At 38.6% G+C, this 23,468-nt stretch overlaps 2 protein-coding genes across 2 annotated transcripts in view; one reads left to right on the top strand and one right to left on the bottom strand.

Annotated features, from left to right (window-relative positions):
* BCCIP (BRCA2 and CDKN1A interacting protein) lies at positions 1-14,294 on the top strand. Its single transcript, XM_069864169.1, has 7 exons — positions 1-157; positions 5,460-5,534; positions 6,165-6,245; positions 7,380-7,472; positions 8,014-8,201; positions 9,545-9,722; positions 13,184-14,294. The coding sequence occupies exons 1-7, from the start codon at positions 47-49 to the stop codon at positions 13,352-13,354; spliced, it is 897 nt and encodes a 298-aa protein (XP_069720270.1). The 5' UTR covers positions 1-46; the 3' UTR covers positions 13,355-14,294.
* The window catches only part of DHX32 (DEAH-box helicase 32 (putative)), a 27,203-nt gene continuing 17,531 nt past the window's right edge, over positions 13,797-23,468 (bottom strand). Inside the window, exons 7-11 of the mRNA XM_069864170.1 lie at positions 19,312-19,503; positions 17,514-17,663; positions 16,266-16,456; positions 15,223-15,404; positions 13,797-13,989 (exon numbers count right to left, since the gene is read on the bottom strand). Coding sequence (XP_069720271.1) covers positions 13,797-13,989; positions 15,223-15,404; positions 16,266-16,456; positions 17,514-17,663; positions 19,312-19,503 — 908 coding nt within the window. The remainder of the gene's footprint in view (positions 13,990-15,222; positions 15,405-16,265; positions 16,457-17,513; positions 17,664-19,311; positions 19,504-23,468) is intronic.

Here is a 23,468-nt window from a genome sequence, read left to right on the forward strand (position 1 = left end):
CCCTCTTCCTCCTCCTCCCCTTCCGCCCGCGCCTGCGCCCCTCACCATGGCCTCGCAGCCCAAGCGCCGGGTCCTGGCCGTGGAGAGCGGCTCAGACTCGGGCTCGGGGTCAGAGTCTGAGTCAGAGTCGGGGTCGGAATCCGAGGAGGTCGATGAGGTGAGTGGGGAGCGCTGTCCCCCATCCCGCTCTCCCTGTGTCCCCCATCCCGCTCTCCCTGTGTCCCCCCCACCCCGCTCTCCCTGTGTCCCCCCCACCCCGCTCTCCCTGTGTCCCCCCCACCCCGCTCTCCCTGTGTCCCCCCCACCCCGCTCTCCCTGTGGTCCCCCCATCCCGCTCTCCCTGTTGTCCCCCATCCCGCTCTCCGTGTTGTCCCCCCATCCCGCTCTCCCTGTTGTCCCCCCATCCCGCTCTCCCTGTTGTCCCCCCATCCCGCTCTCCCTGTTGTCCCCCCATCCCGCTCTCCCTGTTGTCCCCCCATCCCGCTCTCCCTGTTGTCCCCCCATCCCGCTCTCCCTGTTGTCCCCCCATCCCGCTCTCCCTGTTGTCCCCCCATCCCGCTCTCCCTGTTGTCCCCCCATCCCGCTCTCCCTGTTGTCCCCCACCCCGCTCTCCGTGTTGTCCCCCCACCCCGCTCTCCGTGTTGTCCCCCCATCCCGCTCTCCGTGTTGTCCCCCCATCCCGCTCTCCCTGTTGTCCCCCCATCCCGCTCTCCGTGTTGTCCCCCCATCCCGCTCTCCCTGTTGTCCCCCCATCCCGCTCTCCCTGTTGTCCCCCCATCCCGCTCTCCCTGTCACCCCCCCTGCTCTCTGCATGGGGGCAGCCTGGGAGTCCCTGGCTCCAGGATAAGGCCAGGGGGTCGCTGTTCGTTGTTGGGGAAAGCCTTAATTCTTAGGTATTCTTTTTTTTTTTTTTCCCTAACGTTGGAATCCTAGTTTTGCGGACTTGCGTGTATCATGTCTGTGTGGGATCAGGGGTGGCCGCCTGGAAATGATGCTTTGGATGCAAAAGATTTGCTGTAATTTCCTTTTGTATAAGAAGAGGGGGGAGCAAAAGAAGAAAAACTGCCAGATGTCAAGGAAATGAAATGTTAATTTCTTTTCCTAACCTCACTCTGATCGAACATCTGCACCTGAACATATTTGTAAATGCATTTAGTTGTGAAACAGACACCAGAGGTATCCCTCCTTCTAGGGATGAAGGAGTGAGGCACTGACTTTTCCTAGGATCTTAGAATCATTAGAATAGTTTGGGTTGGAAGGGATGTCAAAGCCCATCCAGTTCTAACCTCCTGCCATGGGCAGGGACACCTCCCACTGGATCAGGCTGCCCAAGGCCCATCCAGCCTGGCCTTGAACACCTCCAGGGATGGGGCAGCCACAGCTTTTCTGGGCAACCTGGGCCAGGGCCTCACCACTCTCATTGTGAAGAAATTTCTGCTTATGTCTGGTTTAAATCTGTCCCTCTCCAGTCTGTACCCATTGCCCCTAGTCCTATCACTCCAAGCCTTTGTAAACAGTCCCTTCCCAGCTTCCTTGTATCCCCTTCAGGCAGTGGAAGGTCTCTATGTTAATTTCTTTTCCCAAGCTCCCTCTGTGTGTACATCTGCACCTGGACAGATCATAGAATCATAGAATAACCAGGTTGGAAGAGACCCACCAGATCATCGAGTCCAACTATTCCTATCAAACACTAAACCATTCCCCTTAGCACCTTGTCCACCTGTCCCTTAAACACCTCCAGGGAAGGTGACTCAACCACCTCCCTGGGCAGCCTGTTCCAGTGCCCAATGACCCTTTCTGTGAAGAATTTTTTCCTAATGTCCAGCCTAAACCTCCCCTGGCAGAGCTTGAGGCCATTCCCTCTTGTCCTGTCCCCTGTCACTGGGGAGAAGAGGCCAGCACCCTCCTCTCTACAATTTCCTTTCAGGTAGTTGTAGAGAGCAATGAGGTCTCCCCTCAGCCTCCTCCAGGCTAAACAACCCCAGCTCTCAGCCGCTCCTCGTAAGACCTGCTCTCCAGCCCCCTCTCCAGCTTTGTTGCTCTTCTCTGGACTCTTCCAGAGCCTCAACATCCTTCTTGTGGTGAGGGGCCCAGAACTGAACACAGGACTCAAGGAGCGGTCTCACCAGTGCTGAGTACAGAGGGAGAATAACCTCCCTGGACCTGCTGGTCACGCCGTTTCTGATCCAAGCCAAGATGCCATTGGCCTTCTTGGCCACCTGGGCCACTGCTGGCTCATATTCAGTCGGCTGTCAACCAACACCCTCAGGTCCCTCTCCTCCAGGCAGCTTTCTAGACAAGTGCATTTAGTTTTGAAACACAGACACCAGAAGGTGTCCTTCCTTCTAGGAATGGAGGAGTTATGCACTGACTTTTAACTGTTACTAAGGTGTCAAAATGGTAAGGCAATCTGTCATTTTGACAGAGCATAAAAGATAAAAAACCCCCTAGAACTATCTGTCGGTTTTGAAACAGAGATTAAACTCAACTGCACGATGATCATTACTGTTAAGCAAGGTATCTTTATTCAGCACTGGGGTTACCCTGGGGATTTTCCACCTTAAGGGTTCCCAATGATTGTTCAAAAATCATAATCTTTTATACTATAAAATTATAGAGATTCGTTTGATTCCCAAAGCGTTCAAACCTTCCCCCTAAATCATTGTAATAAGTCTACTCAAGTATCGGTCTCTGCTGCCATTTAGCATCTTAAAATTCATAGTGCAGTCACTTAGGGGTCTCTGACTTCCTCAGAGGGGCAATTCATCTTCATCACGGTATCCACTAGTTGACCTCTTCTTCTTTGTGCATGATCACTTTATCTTGGCTCTCAAATGGGGAAACATTTCTCAGTCCATTTGTTTTCAACTGGTTCTCGTACCTGAACAATCAACAAAACCAACGCTCCTTCCTCCTTCAGTTCATATAGACAAAGACTTTCATAATTCATGTCAGGGTCTTGATTAATTATTACAAGCTAGTTGTACAGCACAGCCTGTCAGTAAATTTCTACTAAATCTGTTTTTTTCATTATTTTTCAAAAAATTTCCACTGAATCTGGTTTCTCATTGTCATTTGGACTTCGTGTAATGCAGATACCTTATTTTATATATTTTTCTAACTTCATTGTCTCCACTAGAGTTTCACTCTCAATTTATTACTGTATTCCTTAGCTGAGGCCTGAGTTAGCTTGGTAGCAAATAGAAAAAAAAATACCTCTTTTTGAAACTATGTCACAATAAAAAGTGGAGGTTTAATCGTATCATCAGCCATACTAACATGATGGAAAAGCATATTTGGCATAGCACACATGGTAAATTGATACTGACTTAAGTTTGGCCTTATGTGCATTTATGAAGTTCTTGGATAGCACTGTGAGTGTTTTGTGTACTGTTTAGTGTTTGTAAACTGATATAGGATGTTGTGCTAATGTGTAGACACTGAAATTAAAGCTAATGGCAATAATCTTCCCCCCGCCCCCCCCTTTTTTTTAGTGCTCAGCATTCCTGCGTAATTTAGATGCAGAGTAACTTTTACTGTGGTGTTTGTGGATGAAATTTCTTGAGTCCCAAGTGAAAGGGGTTTTGAATGCATCCTGCACTGCTTCACTCCTGTGGGTTTTTTGTTGTTGCTTGTGCAGTGGATTAAATTTGCCCTATAACGCTTATTTTAATTTTGTAGTTCAGCTTTTGAGGGTGTTATATTACTATTATATCTGTTTCAGTTGGGAAGCCTTGATATAAAAATACATTGTTTCACTGAGTTCTTGTATAGGACAGCAAGTTGTGCATTGCTAATATTAAAGAACTGTAATGACCATTTGTAACTGTACAAACTTAGAAAGTTGTACGGTACAGGAAGGGTACATGTTTCTCTGTAATTCTCAGCATTTTTAATTTTGCCGTGCTAGCCTTTCCCTTTACCCCTTTCCACTTCAGGTGGGAAAAATGCAGTCTTCAGTATTTATACATAAATAGTTTCTTCACCCAAAGAAGCATGTGTTAGCTCTCTCTGTCTGAGAACAAGAATATCATCCGCAAATGGGACCTGGCTGCTGAGGAGGAGCTTTGCTCACTGCTGCATTGTCCATAGCAGAGTAGTGCATGTGACACCTTGCTCTGTGGGCTTTTGCTTTGCTTTGGATGCAACACAAGGGGAAGAGAATAAGTGCACTCTAACAAGACAGGATGCTCCAAAATATGTGATGAGTCTTTATTTGCTTTTTTAAAAATAGATGATAGACAGAGGGTTTGTGAACTCTCTTATACTAGGCTGTTACTTAGGTAGTGGAAAAGCCATGAAGCAAAACCAGTGTTAGAACATCTAGTGCTCCTGTGACATATAAATTTTATGGCTATGATTTGCTCAGCGTTTGGAACCACTGTTAACTGTGTTTTGTTCAGAATTTATTGGCTTAATCATTCAGTGAGATCTTTGAATTTTAAAGCAGTCCTGGATGCCAGGAGTCAATGCTGTGTACACCAAAGATACAATCTGTTGTATAGATAGTTTCTCAAGTAAATAATGTACTCTCAGTTGCCTCTATAGAGCTTCCTTTCCTTACTAGACTGTAGAAGAATATCAGAGTGTATCTCCTGTTTTTTATTAGCCCCCCAAGTGGTTGTATATCTGTTTTCTACATTGTAAACTGGCCTTTAACAGTGTTCTGCCAGTGGACAATAAAGACTGTGATCTCAATATGGGGTCGGAGAGAGTTATGAGTCTTAATTGGTGACAAAAGTAAGGCTCGGTTGTTTAGATTTTTCAGAAAGTCGAATCCAAACTGATAATGAAAAAGCAAAGTTAATCTGGGTGATCCTGAACACTGCTTCACAGAAGAATAGGTAGGCAAGGCAATGTTGGCAGGTAGTGCTATTAATATAGAAAACCAATGGAAGAGTTTGATAAGCATGCAGCATTTGTTCTGGGTAGAGGAACAGGAGTTCACATTCTGTTGTTGCTGTGACTGCATCTCATCATGTGCCCATTGAGCAGACTTCAGTGGAGTTAATGATGCCATTAGAATTTGAGGAAAGAGCAGAAGTATGTGTTTGGATGTAATTATTCAAATGTCTGCAGCAATCTTCATCTAGCTAAGGCATTACGCTCCAGTCCTGCCATTCTAAGAGTTTAATGGCCTGGATCAAGCCTCTCTACAGTAAGAGTCTATGTGGCTACAGTAAACATAATTGTGTGAACCAGATTGCAGGAACAAAGCATTAAAGGTTTTTCACAACACCATTTGTAAGTTAATTTTAAAAAATTACTTACACAGATGCTCTCTAAAGATTATGGAAGGAATTAAAATTGTAACAATTGCTGAAATTTCTGAAATACGGAAATAAGTTCCATTTCTGATGTTGACCATTACTTGTCTTCAAGATTCTTATAGTTTAGCTTTGTTTTGATATAGCTTCTTGCAAAGTATGTTTGATATTCTCTATTTTACTCCTTCACAGGAAGTGAATATTGAATTTGAAGCACATTCCATATCGGCCAATGACTATAATGGGATAAAGAAATTACTACAACAGGTATTTTGATTTCTTGTTAGCTTGGTCGTTATATCCATTAATAAATGAGTTATTGAAGAGCGATGCAAAGTCATCAGTTCACATTGGTATTGATTCATAGTTTTACTGTGCTTCAGTTCATGAAGATAAAATAATTGCAGCCACAATTAGCATGTGTTTCCTAAACCATGGCTGCAAGAATTTAACCCAATGAACTGTAGGTCTGTTTCTCCACAGTGTTTATAATCTTTTAGTTTTCTATTGCGTTAGTTGCTTCCCAGAAAACCTCCTTCAATGTTAATCAGCTTCCTGGAGGGTTTTTTTTGTGCATTGCAGCCCTTAGAAAACAGGCTGACAAGCAGTATGTCTGTTCAAGGTGGCAGCTTCCAATCATCTTTTGTCTGTTTCTGCTGTAAACCTGCATTCAGCAGGTATGCAAAAAGCCAGCTTGTGGAGGGTTGAGAAGTAAGTGCTTCAGGAAGCTGATTTTTAGTCTTTATGATATTGTGTTGAGGGAAGTTAAATAAACAAATGGAAATAAAATATGGAACATACAAACTTACGAGGAATTACTGACTTTATTTTCTTTTAATTAGCCCATGATATATCATAAGGCCCAAACCTTCTTAATACTTGTTTCTTATTTTCCAGTTGTTTCTAAAAGCTCCTGTTAACATTGCTGAATTAACTGATATACTAATACAACAGAATCATATTGGAAGTATTATCAAGGTAAGACAGACTTTACATTTGTAAAAGAAGTACAGTACTTTTTGCATTGAAATGACATAACAGACTTTCAGAAGGGGATCCTGTCTTTGAATTTGTATGTTTTCTTGCTTTTCTGCTTTTAGAGCAATTCTTCTGTGGGAGCTGAAGTTTTTCATCTCTACTTTCATCCAAACAAGGAATTTAATTGATTGTTTTTGTTGGTTTCTTATGGAAGGTGCTTCACTTTTCTCTCTGAATTTTAGTGTAGTAGAGTAATAATGCTGTAAATGCTGTGGAGAGGCTTGTTACCATCTCATTAAGAAATAGCACCTTGTGATTTCCCTACCGTGTCAGTTTGTGCAGAGATACAGACCAAAAATATCCCACGTGACATATCCTTTTTGTGCGGTGTTTTTTCAGCAGAGTAAAGGATTCTGAGTTGTGTCCTGAACAACTTCTGCTATGGCAGTGGAGCACTGCAGAGGCTCCCAAGTTCCTCCTGGCTAAGGAAGCTGTTCAGTACTCTGTAGTGTTCAAGATGTCATGGCCACATTGCTCTCAAACCCTAACAAGCTGTCCCCATGGCACAGCTGTGCTGTTGTACCATGTTGCGTGGTTATCATTGCTGTACCATTCTCTTTTTGTCTTGTGCCAACAGTTTTTCTGCCCAAATTTCATGTGACCCTTTTATTACAACTCTATGACCCCCATTTCCTTACCCAAGTTTTTCATTGTGAGTTTTGTCGAGCTTTTTGTTTTGTTTTTCATCAAAGCTCTATTACTGTATGGTTTTTAAGACTTTGCAGGTTTATTTCTGTACATTAGAAACAGAAGAAAATTGGTTTTGCTTAAGATATTGCCATCTCTTGTACCAAGTTGCTGCTTATTATATGTGAGCTATCAAATTTTAGTGCCTTTCAAAAGATCTTGCTGTGGAAGATACATGACCTGGCTTTCTGTATAGCTGGCTCTAAGTACAAAGAGACATTCAATGATGCGGCACTTTCATAACCATAACCAGAATTTGTAGGTTATGTGTTTGTTACCTTGATGGCTGTCATCTGCTAAGCATCTTCTGGCAAGAAAACCACTTCTTGCTGCAGAGAATGGAAATAGAATGTCAATATGAGGTGTTGTTTTTTTTTCATTAAATAGCAGGCAGAAGTCCAAGAAGACAGTAGTGATGACGATGGAGATGACGATGAAGTCTTTGGTTTTATAAGCTGTGTAAACTTAACAGAAAGGAAGGTTGGTATTCATTATTGACGTCTAGACAATAATGAGGGAGACTGCATCCTGCTTTTCTGCCTTGTATAATAAGCCTAGACAGCTGGATCAGGATTTTGAATTCTGCTGTGGAGAACTATGGTACTAATAGTTGCACATCACTTAACTTTCTTTTGGATTAAGTCCTGCGTAACTTGCTGAAGGTCAAACACAAATCGAAGAGTGGAATAGAGAGTTAAAACTAGAGCTTAGTAAGTAGTTCCAGGGTAACTGAGCTGTTAGCCTCTTGTATTTCTTCACTTCAATCTTTCCCAGCTTTTGAGTTTTGCTGTTGAGTGCAGTTTTGTTGCAGCTCCAAGCTGCATTCCTATCAGTTAAGAAACTTGGTGCCCTCAGCTTTAGGGTTGGTAAGTAATTTCAGAGAAATCAGTGCTTTACAGGCTGCTTAATGAAATTGCCAATAGGCCTGTAGAATATTCCCCTGAAGTTCACATTCAAGGTTTTCTCATGTAAATAATTGTTCTATAATGTAAAGAAAATACATCTTTTGTTTTTATTGTAGGGTACACAGTGTGCTGAACAAGTGAAAGAGCTGGTTCTGAGTCGGTGCGAGAAGAGCTGTGAACAGCATGTAGTTGAACAACTGGATAAGCTCCTAAATGACAGTACTAAGCCTGTTGGTCTTATACTAAGTGAAAGATTCATTAACGTACCACCGCAAATTGCTTTACCCATGCACCAGCAGCTTCAGTAAGTTTGGGGATTTTTTTACTTGATGTTGAATAGTACTTCATATTTTTGCAGAAGTCTTATTTATATAGGACTATGTTAAGACACGTGATGCTTTAGATTGAAGTAAGGCATGAACAGAAAATATTATTTTCATCTTTCATCTTATATAAGGTCTTTAGTTAATATTTTAATGTTTTTTATATCTAGGCATTTCAGCCTTTTTAAGCTAGAGAAAATCTTTTAAGAATATGTGCTCTGCTACTGCAGAAATAGCTGTGTATGTTGTAGTTTATCTTTTTATTGCAGATTATTTTCATATAGATCCAGGAAAATTTGAAAATGGAAACTTTTTATAGCTTGCTGATAACGAGCAGCTTGGATGTTTCTGCTCATGTGTTAATGTCTGGCTCTGGAATGGAAGATTTGGATTGAGGGGCAGGCTTATAAGGTGGATGTGTTATGGCCCATGAAAACTATATGCTTTGATTGGTTTTGAGTAAATGAGTGAAGCAGTTTGAATGCTGGTTAAACTCTACCAGTTTGTGGATTTATATCATAGGCTGGGAGACAGCAAATAAATAAATCCACTGAGGTGCAGAACTGTTTTATTTTAGTGCCATATTGAGAACCAGGAAGCTGTATTGAATAAGAAACTCCAGTAATTAAATGAAGATTTTTGTTTTCTTTTTTCTTCTTTTCTCTCATGCAATGTGAGATTAGAAGTTAGATTAAGTTGACTGCTGTCATGGCTGATTTTAACAATAAAATAGACCTTTAAGGAATTACTACTAAGATATGAAAGAAAACATGTAGATTGGGTTGGTCAGGAAGTTTGTTAAAGAAAGAAATGAGGTGCTTGAAGGTCTGGCTTTGAGATTTACTGCTAGTACAGCATTTGTCGCAAATACAATTCAAGTCTCAGCCTCTTTGTGATGAAAATGTGTTTAACACAATGGTGGGCAAGAGTATCTCCTGGCTGTTCAGTTATAATTCCTCATGCAAGTGATTACCTGAGGAATTTTCTGGAGAGTTGCCCATAAAGTCATTTCACCAACTCTGCGATGAACAAGAATTGAGGGAAAAAGGGTTATATTGTGAAGTGTGGAAAGACGTCCATTTTTTTATTGTTTTAAAGTGTAAATAGTTTGTTTGTACTAGGGATGTGTGTGCAAAATCTGTGTTATGTGGCACTCGAAAGAATAGGCTGAAATATGAATATCCCTTCTATATTAAACCATTAATAAGTTTAATAGGGTTTAATAATACATTAATAAGTTCATTCATACATCCTTTGACAGTTTGAATTGTGTATGTAAATGTGTATTTTTAAATTGTACATGTAAACATTTATTTATCTTCAGGAAAGAGTTGACAGAGTCTCAGAGAACAAACAAACCTTGTGGAAAATGCTACTACTATCTTCTGATCAGCAAGACCTTTACAGAAGCCACAAAGAGTAATTCTAAGAGGAGGGAAGGGAGAAGTCAGCAAAAGGAGGAATTAATGTTTGCAAATGCAGAGGAGGAATTCTTTTACGAGGTAACATGATTCTTCCAATTTAAAATGTTTATTTTTGTTTATATGTCAGCAAAAAGGGTGTTTCACCCTAGATTCAAGTGGGGCTTTGAAAGAATGTGGTCATGTATCTTTTACATTATGTGTGGCTTTTTTGTAGTACTGAGAGGTGAGCAAGCAATTTAATTTTGTGTATGGAACACAACAACTTTTGTAGTTAGACAGTCATGGAGAGTTGTGACATCCAGAAGTCAAAATTATTAAATTAATCCTCTGTGTTGGTGCGAATTTAGTGATGTCCTATTGGTATCAGGTCACAATTAACCTGACTGTAGCATTGTGTAGTTTCTACCCGTGGCAGGACTACTACCTGATGGGGTTACAGTGCTATGAGGAAAACAGAAGAAAAAATCAAAGAATACTTGAAATAAGCAGAGACCTTAGAGGAAAGATCAGATTTTACTTTGTTTTGAAGCTGGTGTCTTGTCCTCAAAGAATTAAGCTTCATCTCTTTAGTTTTACAGTGACGCTGTAGAGATTGAATTGAATGTAATAATTGTCAGACTTGTTGAAATACTGTGCATTACATGTCCATATTTTTAGGATGAGCAATCGGCGATAAATCTGGATATTGAATTTAGCAGCATGTCTCAGGCCAACTGAGTTTACAAGAGTTTGAAATTGGTTTTGTTTGGGGACAGTACAGTTGCCTTCTTTAATCTGCATGATAAGAAATGTGAAAGACCTGTTAGATTGCTGTGTCAGCTGAACAGAGAAGACTGACTCCTTGTTTGTGAATTGAAGGAAGTGCAGGTTAGCTTGAATATCTGTCAGTGAGATTCAAGCTAACATGATTTACATCGCAAGTGGTGTTCAAGAGTGGCAGCTTAAACAACAGGTGGTAACTTGGAAAGGTGCTCTAACAATCACGTGTTGCAGCTTTAAGCACTTAGAAGAATAAAAATTCAAGAAAGTGCAGAGGAATCTCTTCCTTGTCCGTACATAGTTAGTCCTGTGTCAGAAAAAAACAGCTATTGAGGCTTTATTGAGATCTGATAGTTCAGTTAAATGCATTTCACTGAGATCTCTTCCCAAGAAACTTAATAGGTGCAAAGCTCTGCATTTGTGTAGCATGTTGTATAATGCAAAAGCTGTTTATTGATTTCCTTTTGGATACCTATTACTTTAGATGCTCAGATTACTTTAAATGCTCAGAATAAAAAACTTGAAGATCCAAACAAGTAGCTGTCAGCTCCTTTTTTTTGTCTGTTCTACTCAGGACAAGTACTGAGTTGAAAATATTAATTCCTTTCTCCTGAGGTAACCTGACTACACAGTTCTGCTGTTCCCAGGCCAAATCAGGAGAGGGGAAGATGCAGGAAATTAAATTAAAAAGATACTTTGGAATGCAAAGGTTTTTTCATTGTTCTTTCCCGCCCCCAGAGCTTTCGAAGTATTATTCTACAATATTACTACTTTGACAAGAGCCCATTATTTTTTCATTTCTGGCAGTGCCTACAGCATAAAGTACTTGCACATACATTGTATGGTTAATAGCAAAGGTTTCAGTTTGTAATCATTCCTGGCATTCTCTGTTAGGGACTATGATATGGCTGTAATTTTGTTTCTTGGTAAGAAGAAAAATGTAGGTGGATGAATTAATTATTAACTATAGGGGATACTGTTGTAGCCTCCATGCAATAACAAGTTTGGGATTTTCTCTTTGTGTTTCTGCCACAGCAGCTTTAAAACTAAACTTGAACTCTGTGTAAACATTATTGAAAGGCTGAAGGGGAGAAGCCTGTGATGCCCCTGTATCCACAGGTGTTATGTTCTAGATGGCTTATTTTGTATTTATCTCTGTTTTGTTATTTTGAGTGGCATTTTAAAAGTCTTAATTGTGTGCGTTTATCTAAATTGCAATAATTTTCAACTCTAGCGAATAGACTCAAATGGAACATGCTTTTATTTTTAACAGTCTTTCCGGTGTTTTTAACAAATTCATTTTAAGCATTGTGGAGAATATTAGATTAAGTAGGTCTTTGTATTTAATAATATATATATGTTAAATTAGCTTTGGAGTGTATATCCTCCCTGATCACACATAACACTAATTGGATTGCCATAAAATACTAGTAAATGAGATGAGACAGCCACATAAACCAAAGGAAGACTTTTTTCACTTGTTGGTTCTCTGTGCTTTATTCTGTTCCTTGAAATGTTGTTGAGGGAGCAGAAGAAAAGCTCTGTTATGTCCAGACTCGGAATTGATTAAAGGTTTAGTGCCTCCATTATTCAAATTGCTTGTTCTTGAACAAAGCCACTCAATTTAACTGTTCTTCCAAAATTAAATTGACAATCTTGTGATATTGTTAGTAAATAGCAGTCCTAAAAGGAGACTGGATCTTAATTTTCCCTGCAAAGGGGAGAGGTTAGGTAAGTTTTTCTGCTTAGATGTTCAGTTCATACTTGTTAATCTGACTTGCATGAGAACTGGAAACATTTGTTAGGTAACCTTTTCTTATCTGTCAGGCATTGTCTGGGAAAGCTAATAAAAAAGGATTTATCTGTAAATATAAAGGTTTTATCTATATGCAGTATATATCAGTGAAAAGAAATAATACACATCATGGACACCTGCTGATTTGAAGAAGCATCCTTTATAAATGTCAATCTAGACTCTTTCCAAGAGCTTTTTGGAGTTGTGATTAGGATTCATATTAGTGCCTATCCCCTTAATATTTCATTTTTATTGGCAGAGTGAAAGAATGGATTATTGTACCACATATTATTACAGATATATTAATTTTTAGGTCTCTGAACAGCCTTAGGGAAGGCCACAAATGCAGTAGAGCCTCTTTATTGCTAGAGGCCTTTAACATAGTGCCAACTCCAAGCTATCATGTTTAATGCAGCCTCTATTCTACCTGGACTCTCTTGCTGTTCCTTTTATTGGGGTTTTGGCTGATCTGGTAATTCTCCAAATTACACGGCTAGGGGTTTGCTCTTGTTCCAGGCTGGAAGATCTACTGAGGGCCTGGTATTCCTGTTCTTGGTCAACGATCCCTGCTAGTTGATGCTTCACAGGGTCAGCATTTCTTAATGTGAGAATATGGAATTAGAGGCTGTCTTAAAATCATCTAAAATCAGGAACAGGAAGCATATAAAGGTGGCATTGATGTTTCTGGTTTTTTGTTTCTTTTATTCCTCTTAGGTCTTTTTTTCTGATACCAAACTGTAATGATTGTAGTCATTTTAGGATGTTACATTAATTATATAAATTGTGTGAAAAGTAAATAGTTTTTAACACTTAATAGTACTTTTTTTTGTAGGATTTCTTTGGTGGTCCTTCTTGACAGGGAAGAAAATAAATGCTTAATAAGCACATGCATAATAGGGGCATTATTTTTACTTTGTTTAGATTATGTATAATCGTCATGCTAATGAAAAATTTTAATCCTAATGCATTTGTTTCTGTTGTTTAGAAAGCCTTTCTGAAGTTCAACTACTCCGTGCAAGAGGAGAGTGACACCTGCTTGGGCGGCAGATGGTCCTTTGATGATGTGCCAATGAAACCTTTGCGGACTGTTATGATAGTTCCAGCTGATGCAATTAGTGGAATTATGGATAAACTCAAAGACTATCTCTCACTCTGAACTTTCTGATAAATACATTTTTTATAAAGTTGACATACAGAACTATACCTTCGCAATATTTTCAGAAGACTGCTCTTGAATTAATGTTTTTTACTGCTCATATGCTTCCTCTGTACACTTAGAAGACAAGGAGGTGATAGAACCGAAAATATCCATCAAATTAATATTTTTAAATATTGTATATTAATATACTTCAAGATCATCATTAAGCGGTCAATAAAAACCCAATGTTACATGGAAACTTAAAGATCTGCTCAATATATTTATAACCAAACCTAAATCGTATATTTTTGTTATGAAACACTGCTTTTTCTATTTGTTTCTTCTGTGAAATACATTTATGTCAACAATTGGAAATAATTACATTGTTTAAGATGAGGATGTATGTTGTATAGTTTGTTTTTATTTAAAGTTGTACAATCTATGATAATTCAATCTAAAATCACTGAACAATACATCTTTGTTCAGTGGGAGTTTGAGGAAATTTTTCATTTTCTTTGCTGTGGTTGTTAGTTTTCTGTTCCTCCTTCATGGCTGAAGCAGTTGACAAGTGATTGATCGCTTCCTGCAGAATATCCTTACTTTCACTAGGAGGAAGATTGCTAAAATAATACTGAGGTACCAGCTCCACGAATCTGTTGAGGAAATGAAACAAAACATTATTATTTTTTTAAATTTAATTTTGAAATGTTTAAATAACTATTTCCAGGCTTCTACAGAGATACCAGCAACATAGTGATGCATACAGCTAGAAATTCGGTATTTCAACTCAAAATCAAAACTTGCTGCAAGATGTAGTAGTAGTTTGTGCTTTCAGGACATGTGCACTTAATGTACTCAGTCTGTGTTTCAGGTCGTTATTTTTCAGCTCTCAATGCTGCAGATTGCATTAAATAGTAATTTTACTGGATTTGCACAGTTTTTGGTTTGATAAAAGTCTTTCTTATAAAGATTGAAAATAGAAAAGAAAGGACAGTGAAATGTATGTTCTCGGTGTAAAGAGGTTTTTGCAGAAGGAAGACTGTTGTCTTTTCTTGAATCCATAAACAGTTGATATGGAGTGATTTAGCTGGCTGGGTACATAAAACATGTCGAGAAAAAGATTTTCTGGAAAATAGCTTTTCACGGAACACAGACATTTCTAGCTAGATTAATCTGTAAGTACACTGCTGTGTTACTTCTTCCTTGATTTTTTGGGGTAGGAATATTTTACCTTGTAAGAAACTTTTGCTACTTGCAAGGTATTTTTTTCAATGGATGAATTGATGACAGTTACAGGGGCAGACGTTGAGACTTACTTAAGGACCTGAACAGATCAGCACATGTTAGGAAATACAAAAGGCTGTCTTAAGTGATGTTTTGTTTTGCATGAAAATAATAGTAAGGGCATGAGATATTCTGAATGAAAAATGAAGCCATCAGGCAAAGCTACACACAGTGTCAGAACAATACTGCAACGAAGAAGTGAATTTTTATTCTGCATATGTTCAGTACTGAATATCGAAAGTGTGAAAACCATGAATTTCTTCACCTTTCCAGTGATGCCTGCTCCTCTTGCTTGACTAGGTATGAAGATTGATGAGAACTGTCTTTTTCTCTTTTGTGGGTTTTTTTTTGTTTGTTTTTTAATTTTGTAACCCAATGTCCCTACCTACAGCAAATCAGTTGTGCTTAGAATGTTTTCTCAACAGAACTAGAAGATAAATATTTTTATGACAGAGGTAGAGGAAACTGAGATGATGACCAGAGCTGACCTTTTCAAGCATTGGTGTCAGCGTACCCACACATCCTTACCCTGCCTGTGACTTTAATTACACTTCTGTAATAGAGGTATGAATGAAGAAACAGTTTCATCATTATTAACTTACAGATCAGGTGATATCTCGGAGACTACTCTGAGGGAATTGTCTTCCAATATACTAAACTCATGGAATAAAACCCATTCAGGAATCCTTCTGGTGTTATAATACAATGAGAAAGGATGAAGCTGGGCCACTTGTCTGTGTGTTAACATCAAGTAGTTACCTGATCCATCTACATCACGAGCAATCTAAAAAAAAGGCAGAGAGATTAATTGAATGCACAAGAGGCATAGATCAGTGTTTGCCTATCGTGTTAAAACCAGAGATTAAATTTGTATTTGTACAATAATTTCAACTGGAAAGTGTGAACCTCTTCCCAAATTTCTGTGGGAGAGCTAGGGACTAGATAGTATGAAATGAAGCTTAAAGAAAACATCAGTCTGTATCTTTGGAAGGAAACTGCAACAAATTAGGACAGGCTTGTAGTAAATATCTGAAGTTTGCAGTTGGCTTTTAAGGGTCTGTGTGGAAACAGATGTATGCTTAAAAAATTATAAGACTTTAAAATACAACATTTGGTCAGGCACTTGAAGTACTGTAGTCTGGAAGAGTCATTCCTATATTTAGATGGAGGATAGTGATGGGAAGGAAAGCTTGTTTCCAAGTGGGAATGGATAAATTAATCTTTCTTGTTTACAGATAACAGTTGAGAGTGCCTAATTTTGTTGAAGTTAAGAAAGCTGTATGTTCTATATTCCTAAACATATTTAACAAGTCAAGTCTTTGTTTTCGGGGTATTTTCACAAAAACATCTTCAAAAAGGAAATAACGTCTGAGAGAATATTGTAAGTTAAAGAATTTTTTAAGGTAAAAGAGTTCTTTGAGTGAAGAGCATATTGACAGTTTTCCTCTTGCAGTGAAGTGTGTGGACTTCATGCTGTGATAGCTGAAACTGGAATTGGCAGGAGTATTTGTGTGATACAGTGTGGAAAAAATGGCTTTTATCCTTTCTGATGGTCAAAAGATTTCACTACCTAACTGAAGTTCTCTGGAAGAATTCTGTGTAAGTTAACAATGCAGTAATATGAAACCATGATGTTTTTCCTTACGTGCATAAAGTAACCAGATAGTAGAGACTTCTTAATGCTCAGCATATTTTCTTTTGATCCAAAGTTGGGTTCTGAAATGGGAAGTTCAATACGCTTCATAATCTCTACTAGTTCGGCTCTGATAATTTCTGCCATCCTCAATGCAGAACAGCTTAGAAAATAATCACGACACCATTTCTCATTACTGCAGTCTGTGGAGGGAAAAACAGTATTTTGGCTTAAAGCAAAGTTTTACTGGTGGATGCTATCCACAGATACTGCTCTGTAAGATGCTCTTTGCCTGGTGCAATACATTAAATCCACTTTGGAAAAAGTAGTTGTGTCAGAGCTGAAAACTTAGACTCGTAGATATTACTTGTAAACTGAGTGGGCAATACTTGATATCCTTACTTAGTTTTATGGAATTTCAGCTGTATATTTCTAAACAAAAAATATTCAAAATCCCTTATTTGGTCTGTGAAAAGTAATAGCTTCAAATAGAAGGACTAGCAACTCTATTTTCAGGCTTTCTGGATACAGGCCAGGATATGGAACTGAAATGCCATTTGTACTGCTGCCGATGATCCTGCATGTGTGGAAAGGACGGGATCACTTGAAGCGCTCTTCTGCATTCAGCATGACTGAACCTGAAACAACTGTAAGTTTATGCTTAGTTATATGCACATCTGCCCACTGTCCAAGTGCTGGACTCCAACTAAATGAATCTGAGCAAGATGTCTGAGCACAGGAAAATACTGTGAAGAGCTGCTATCTGCTGTGCAGTCCCCTAGCTTTTATTTAATTTCCTGTAAATGTGAACTTCACTACATACAATTTTTTATTTATACTTTACTTTTAGTTGACAGCTATTAGAAAAATGCCAGAATTGTTGGGCGGCAGGAGCAATCAAGTCCCTTCTCAACTGTGTTTGTCATTTCACATCTTAACCGTGAAATGTATGTTTTTTCAGGAAGAACCATCTTTCTGGTTTAGAACAATGTCACTTCCAATGACAGTAGTGATAGTGCTGAGGCAGCCTTGTTGGATGAGCTAGGCTGTCCTAGCTCATTTTCAATTGGTTAATATATTAAAATATTCACTTCTAATGGCTACTATTTTAGGTTTCTCTTCTCATGGCAAATTATCAATTCTAGAAAGAATCATTCAAACAGGTTTTGTGAACAACATGCTAACAATGCTTGGGGGTTTTGTTTTGTTTTCCAAATTGGCTACAATGTGCTTCATTTTATCTGGTATGGGTACACTTACATTGGCTCGTGGAGTTTACGCTGGCTTCCTTGAAGGCATTGAAGACATTGATAAGAGTAAAGTGATCTCCTGCAGGGTGTGAGAATTTTCGCCAGCAAGTAAGAGCAATCTCTTCTGTTCCAGGAGGTGCGTGTAAGAAGCAGTTAGGAGCTCAGAAAAAAAAAAATCAAGCCAGTGGTTATTAAGACACGTAGGTACATGCACAAATAGTAACTCCATGGGTATTTTAGTTTCCTTTCTCAGTTCCCTTTAATATTCATTGCTGCTGAAGAATCTATTGCATTCACTGAAGTTTTATTTATGTGGATGTTCTTTCTGTCTCTAGTTAATTTGTGCTGTAAGCACAAAAGACGGTGAGAAGCTTTCTCCTAGACTGATGCCAAAAGTGTTTTTAATGGCATGATCCAAGTTATCCAGAATCCAAGCATATGGTTTAATATAGAAAGAAACGAAATTTATGGATGCAATGCCTTAATTCGCTCATATAATTTGAGATTTGTGCCTTCCAGTGCATTTTACTTTTGTTGCAGTGCTGTGCTACGTAACTGTGTCTTTTGAGAAGGTTGAGCTTTTCCAAAATCTAAGGTGTGCATATGCTCAATTGTTTACATTTGTTTTATTTGTTTTTACTTGAAAATTTTGCTACAAATTTAGGCCCAATTTTAAAAGTCCAGCCAGCATGAGCATAAACCCAAGTTGTTGCATAAGGAGAAGAGCTAATGCCACTTGGTGTCCTGTGGGTTCATGACCTTGCTGCCCAAGTCTCCTCACCAATTTCTGGGACTAGGATATTCTCTCTGGGCAGAGCACAATTATTCGATGCCAAAGCATTCTCTACAGACAAGATTAAGCTGTGGCTGTGGAACAGTAGGTAGCTCTCAAGCATTGCTTCTGTGCTCAGGTGACTGTACGGAGGCTGCTGTGGAGAAAAGCGAGACAGCTAGATGTTGGTGGAGCCAACATCACTGTGTCACACTGAGACCTGAAAGAATCTGAGTTTAGCCCTGTCTTGTACCATCTGGTGAGAGCCTGAGAAGTCATCGTTATTATTTACTATTTGAACTTCTACAATCACCCTCTTCTCACTTATCCTGAGATCTTCAGTTTTGTGCATCTTTGATGTATTAAGATTTCAACAGCAGCTTTTGCGGAATGAGTAAGACTTAAATATCTAAGGTTTATGTGCTGGTTTGAAAACTCTGTTGCATCAGATGAAAGAAGTTCTGTACTTAACCTCCTAATATAAATGTTCTTGCTTTAGACTTAATGTGTTCAGTGTTTAGGGCCACCTGGTTTGTCTCATAGTGCCATGTAGGAGTGGAGCAATCCGTGAGGACAGAATGGTATGGATACTTCAGGTTAGATAGGCTTATAAAATATTTAAAGTGGAGAAGCAAGATCACAAAGTAATTCTTTGTAGGTCAACAGTTCAATATTGTTAGTAATTAGAACTTTCCCTAATTTGCTGCTTCAAGTCTGTAACATACGTACATGAATATGAGATGAGAAAGTTCGTTTTGAAGGGATGTTCTATGTATACGTTCTGACAGAAGGTTGGAAGTTAATGGGGCGTCTGAAGAATGGAATTTGACTCCTACTTATGAATTCATTACTTGTGTTTCACTGCATGCTTCAACTAAAGAACTTAAAACACCCAAAGGTAGTAATTTACTTGAAATTAGCAGGATGTGAGTAACAAAATCTGCCTTTGCGTTGCCCTTGTGAATAAAATCTGAAAGCGTCTGCGTGGATTTGGCAGGTGGCACAAGCCATGCAGTAAGACATTATTTCTGAGTACCTGTTACCATGGCCGCAATGGTGAGCATTTCATCAACGCATCCAAATTCACAGGAAGCCAGAATTGACTTTGACAGTTGTGGATCCAGGGGAAATTCTGACATAATTATTCCAAATTCAGAAAGGTTTCCATCATTATCCAGGGCTGCTAGATAATCAAGATCTTCCAAAGCCTGCATCAGGCTTTCAGGAGCTAATAAAAAAGCACAGATAATTCAAATTTTTGAGAATGGCTTCATATAAATTAATGCCTAAATTCTCATTATAGTATTTCAGCTCGGTATTTCCTACGTGAAAATTATAAAAAGTCAATTTCTATCATTTGACAACAGGTAAGAAAAAAAGTAATAAATGAGATGAACAGAGGCTGAGAATATTCTAGAGGAAGAAAACAAGGGGTAACGATTACAGGGCCACAAATAGCTTTCCAAAGCTTCCACTACTGACAGCCTTCAGGTATATTTTTGTGTGCATGTCTGCTCTTTTTAAAGAGGTTGGTCACATTAGAGAGGTGTTGAGAGATACACAACAGCTCTAGGAAAGAGGATTATAACCAAAACACAAGCATTTACAGAAGTTGTAGCTGTTTTATCATTCTTGCAGGTATTTGGTTGCCTTCTTTAATTATTTTTTTTATATGGTTTCTCATGATATCAGAAGAAAAGTGGGAACATAGTAAAAGAAAACGTCTCCCCGGCAATTGGCTGTGCTTTCTCACTGCACAAAATTAAATGTTTAATTTTCCCTTATTATACGATATAACGTCCTTATGGCCTACCCAGGTAGATGTGAGAACAGTGAGGCAGGAGGAAATGGGTGAATATAGGAAAATAACTGAGTATATTGAGAGACTAATTTGAGGGAAAAAAGTAGGAAATAAGAGAATTTGGGCCACACAGTGAGAAGGGAGTATGAGCATGAATATGAGATGGATTGAACAGAGGAAACACAAAGGATATAATGAGTTAGAGTTTAGCATTAAAGATGAACAATGAAAACAGAGGGGGATGAAAACTGAAGTGATGGGGTTTGAATCTTAGATGTTAGATAAACACACATGGAGTGTTCGGTAGGGAGGTTTTCTTCTCCAGATGTTGAATACCAACTTTCAGGCTAAATTAGCCCACATGAGCTCTTTCTGTATACTGCTGAAGTATCAATGATGAATTCAGTTAATTGTTCTAATAACTGAGTTTTGATCAATGCCATATTAAGGTTATTCTATACAGAGTATCTCTGCAAATCATAGGCGTATCTTCCTCTTTCACGGAGGAGGGTGAATGAAATCAGCAACCCACAAGATCTGAAGATACTGGAAGTGGCTTATATACATGGACACAAATATTACTTTTTCATCAGTTATCATTAACATCTCATCAGTTATTTCTTGGTAAACCAGAAGATGGTATTTGAAGTAGCTCTTCTGAACTTCTTAGATGGAAGGGAGTAAATAAAGAAGGAGTTTGACAGAGACTCTCCTTCCTCATTAAGTATCTTGCTGAAGTATCTCACCATTTTTTTCCACTATTTTTCTCTTGCTTTTCTGCACCTAAGGCAGTGGAAAATAGAATCAGCTTATGTTATCCTCACTCTTTTACTATTATTGACTGCTTTTTCTTTTCATTGATGATGCTAGAAGAATATGAAGCGTTATTCTGACCTTTTTTTCAGATTTTGAAAAAAATTAGTGTTTTCTCAGCAACAATTTGTTCTGCTGAAAGAATGGTGTAATGAATTCAGACCTTCACAGTTGCAGTGATAAAAATGATATCTGAAAGGACAGGATTAAGCAAATCGGTACTTAAAATGAGAACTTGAGCTGATCTGTAGGAAATCTGCTGTTGATGAAACTAAGTCCCTTTGGCAAAACAAGCACAGAAGAGCTTTATGCACAACCACAGAGGCTACAGTTCTGGAGCTAGAGAGGGTGAACCTGAAAGCTGAGTGAAGTTGTCAAACCTACACTTTCCAAAAAGTAGCTGTTAGAGCATGAAAGATGTAGGTGGAAATCTGGAAACTCTTGAAATGTGAATATTTTTTTCTCTCAGCTCTCTGTAAAGGCAGATTTCTATTCCAGGTCTTGTTGTAATGGTCAATATCTTTTATGAGTGCCAATTCATTTAAATTCATAACTGCTCTCCTATCACTGCAGCAACTTGGTCCTTATTCCAGTTTAAGAAACTGTTTGATGTTTTTTTCTTTTTTTATGGATAACAAGTTAAATTCTAGTCCCATTGAAGTTAGTGGCAAAAATTCCACTAGAGCAGGAGTTGGCCTCCTCCCCAGCCAAGCATACCCAGCCCTGGGAAACTAATGACTGCACTGGCAGTTTTTCAGGCTTCTGTGGGCTGCTCTCAGTTTGCACACTGAAGTTGAAAAAAATCTCAAAATATAAAAACCCCCAACCATAACCACAGCTACCCATGCAGGCAGGGTGTGTATTTGTTCTTGCATCTTCGTTAGTAGATGACTAGAAATAATTTCTTGCTCCTATCCATAATGAATGGGAACCTGGTTTTGGCAGGCCACTTCTGCACGATGAAGATTAAAGGCAAGGCAAGCCTGTAAGGAGCTGGTAGGTCACACCTAGCCCTAACACTGCACTTCAGGCTCTCTGCCTTCCAGCAAGAAACTCTTGAGTTTGGATTTCAGCTTTGTTGGCAGTGAACTACTGGTTTGTTGCCCTCACTCTATAATAACTAGTGATAATATAGGAAAGAAAAAAGTAAAATGGGAAGCAAGCAAGCAAGCATCTGTTGGTTTTAAGCCTCTTTTGTTACTAACATGTGAAGGGAAAAAAATAGTTTATTAATTCCTGCTACGTGAGCTTTTAAAGAACTTCTCCAGCATGTAAATCTGTTAGTGTTGTGACTTTGCTTAATTTGAAAAGACTTACTATTAGTTCTTGGATAAATTCTCTCAGGAATCTGTAAATTTGTGTTAGAACTCTGGACCTATTTTTCTTTTTCAATGTAAGAGTTCATATCTCTGTACAACATGAGGTGTTTCTGCCTAGAGAGAACATTTGCTATCAGGCATATGTGGTTTAATGGGATAAAAGATGCTCTCTTGCAAAAGCTAAAGCATCTGAGAAGAAAATACTTAGGAATTTTAAAGAAATGAGAAGTAACGGCTGATGAAGCATGAGAGTCAGTGACAGGAAACAGATATCAGTGACTGAAAATACAAGGAGAGTAAAATGGTCATTCAGATGTAGAGTAATTACTAGGAAATCATGGAAAGCTAATTTCCAGAAATCAACAAAGTAGTTTGTGCTACAAAATATATGGTTATATGGCAGCCAGTTTCAATCCCCTGATAGTATCAGTAATTTGCATTTTTATGCCCTAAAGTTAGTTGTCTTGAGATTTATAAGCACAAATTGCTTCTCTGTTTTTCTGAGAGTGTTAACAAAAAAAAAAAAAGCAAAAGATTCTTAGAGTTTTGTTGTGTTATAGAGGGCAAGATAGTACAGGTAGTTTAAGCAGGTGAAGGAAGAGAAAAGAAAAAAGATAAATAGAATAGGGCTTTCAGACATAGGTCTGCATGTTGAGGGAGAAAGTCAATAAAAAGCCATTGGAAGGACTGTGAATGGTCATTTGAAAGTTCTTTATGGTATGGTTCATATTTAAAACAAAAGTAGTGTGAACTAAGCTATGGAAAGCTCTTCTTTAGAAAGCAGAAGCCTGTGATGTCTTATAATGATTTCTAGCAAATGTCATTATTTTTTATTTAATTATATTATTATTTTGTCTGCTTGTGAACGCAACTGCTGGCGCCATCAAGGCACTGCAAGTCTTTGTGACTCGACCGCAGCTTTCAGGAAAGCGAAGTTAAAAAGAAGCCTTCAAAATGTGTCCTATGCTGTCAGCAAGAAACTATCACATTCCTAGGAGTTTAAAAGGTATCTCCTTATCTGGTATTTTCTTTCTCTTGCCTGTGTTCTTTGGCTACTTAAGACTGGGATGTTCTGGCCTTATCTCAGGAAATCTGACCAGTTCAATATAAATACAAATCCTACTCTTGGTCATGCCTAAGCCTAGTAAAGCGAATATGTAACTAAATGTTATAGTTAGAACTGAAAGCATTTGTCTGAGGGTTTCAAGCTGACTTAATGTGATATTCTTAATTTCGGTTTTTTGTGACTTTGGCATAAAA

The sequence above is a fragment of the Phaenicophaeus curvirostris genome, chromosome 9, assembly GCF_032191515.1.
Source record: "Phaenicophaeus curvirostris isolate KB17595 chromosome 9, BPBGC_Pcur_1.0, whole genome shotgun sequence".
Classification (NCBI taxonomy): Eukaryota; Metazoa; Chordata; class Aves; order Cuculiformes; family Cuculidae; genus Phaenicophaeus; species Phaenicophaeus curvirostris.

What these genes read in the sequence shown, in the direction of transcription:
- BCCIP (XM_069864169.1), top strand. Translation starts at nt 47, where the DNA reads ATGGCCTCGCAGCCCAAGCGCCGGGTCCTGGCCGTGGAGAGCGGCTCA. An exon ending in CCCATGCACCAGCAGCTTCA is followed by an intron (nt 8,202 to 9,544) that starts GTAAGTTTGGGG and finishes ATTTATCTTCAG; the next exon opens with GAAAGAGTTGACAGAGTCTC. An exon ending in AGGAGGAATTCTTTTACGAG is followed by an intron (nt 9,723 to 13,183) that starts GTAACATGATTC and finishes TCTGTTGTTTAG; the next exon opens with AAAGCCTTTCTGAAGTTCAA.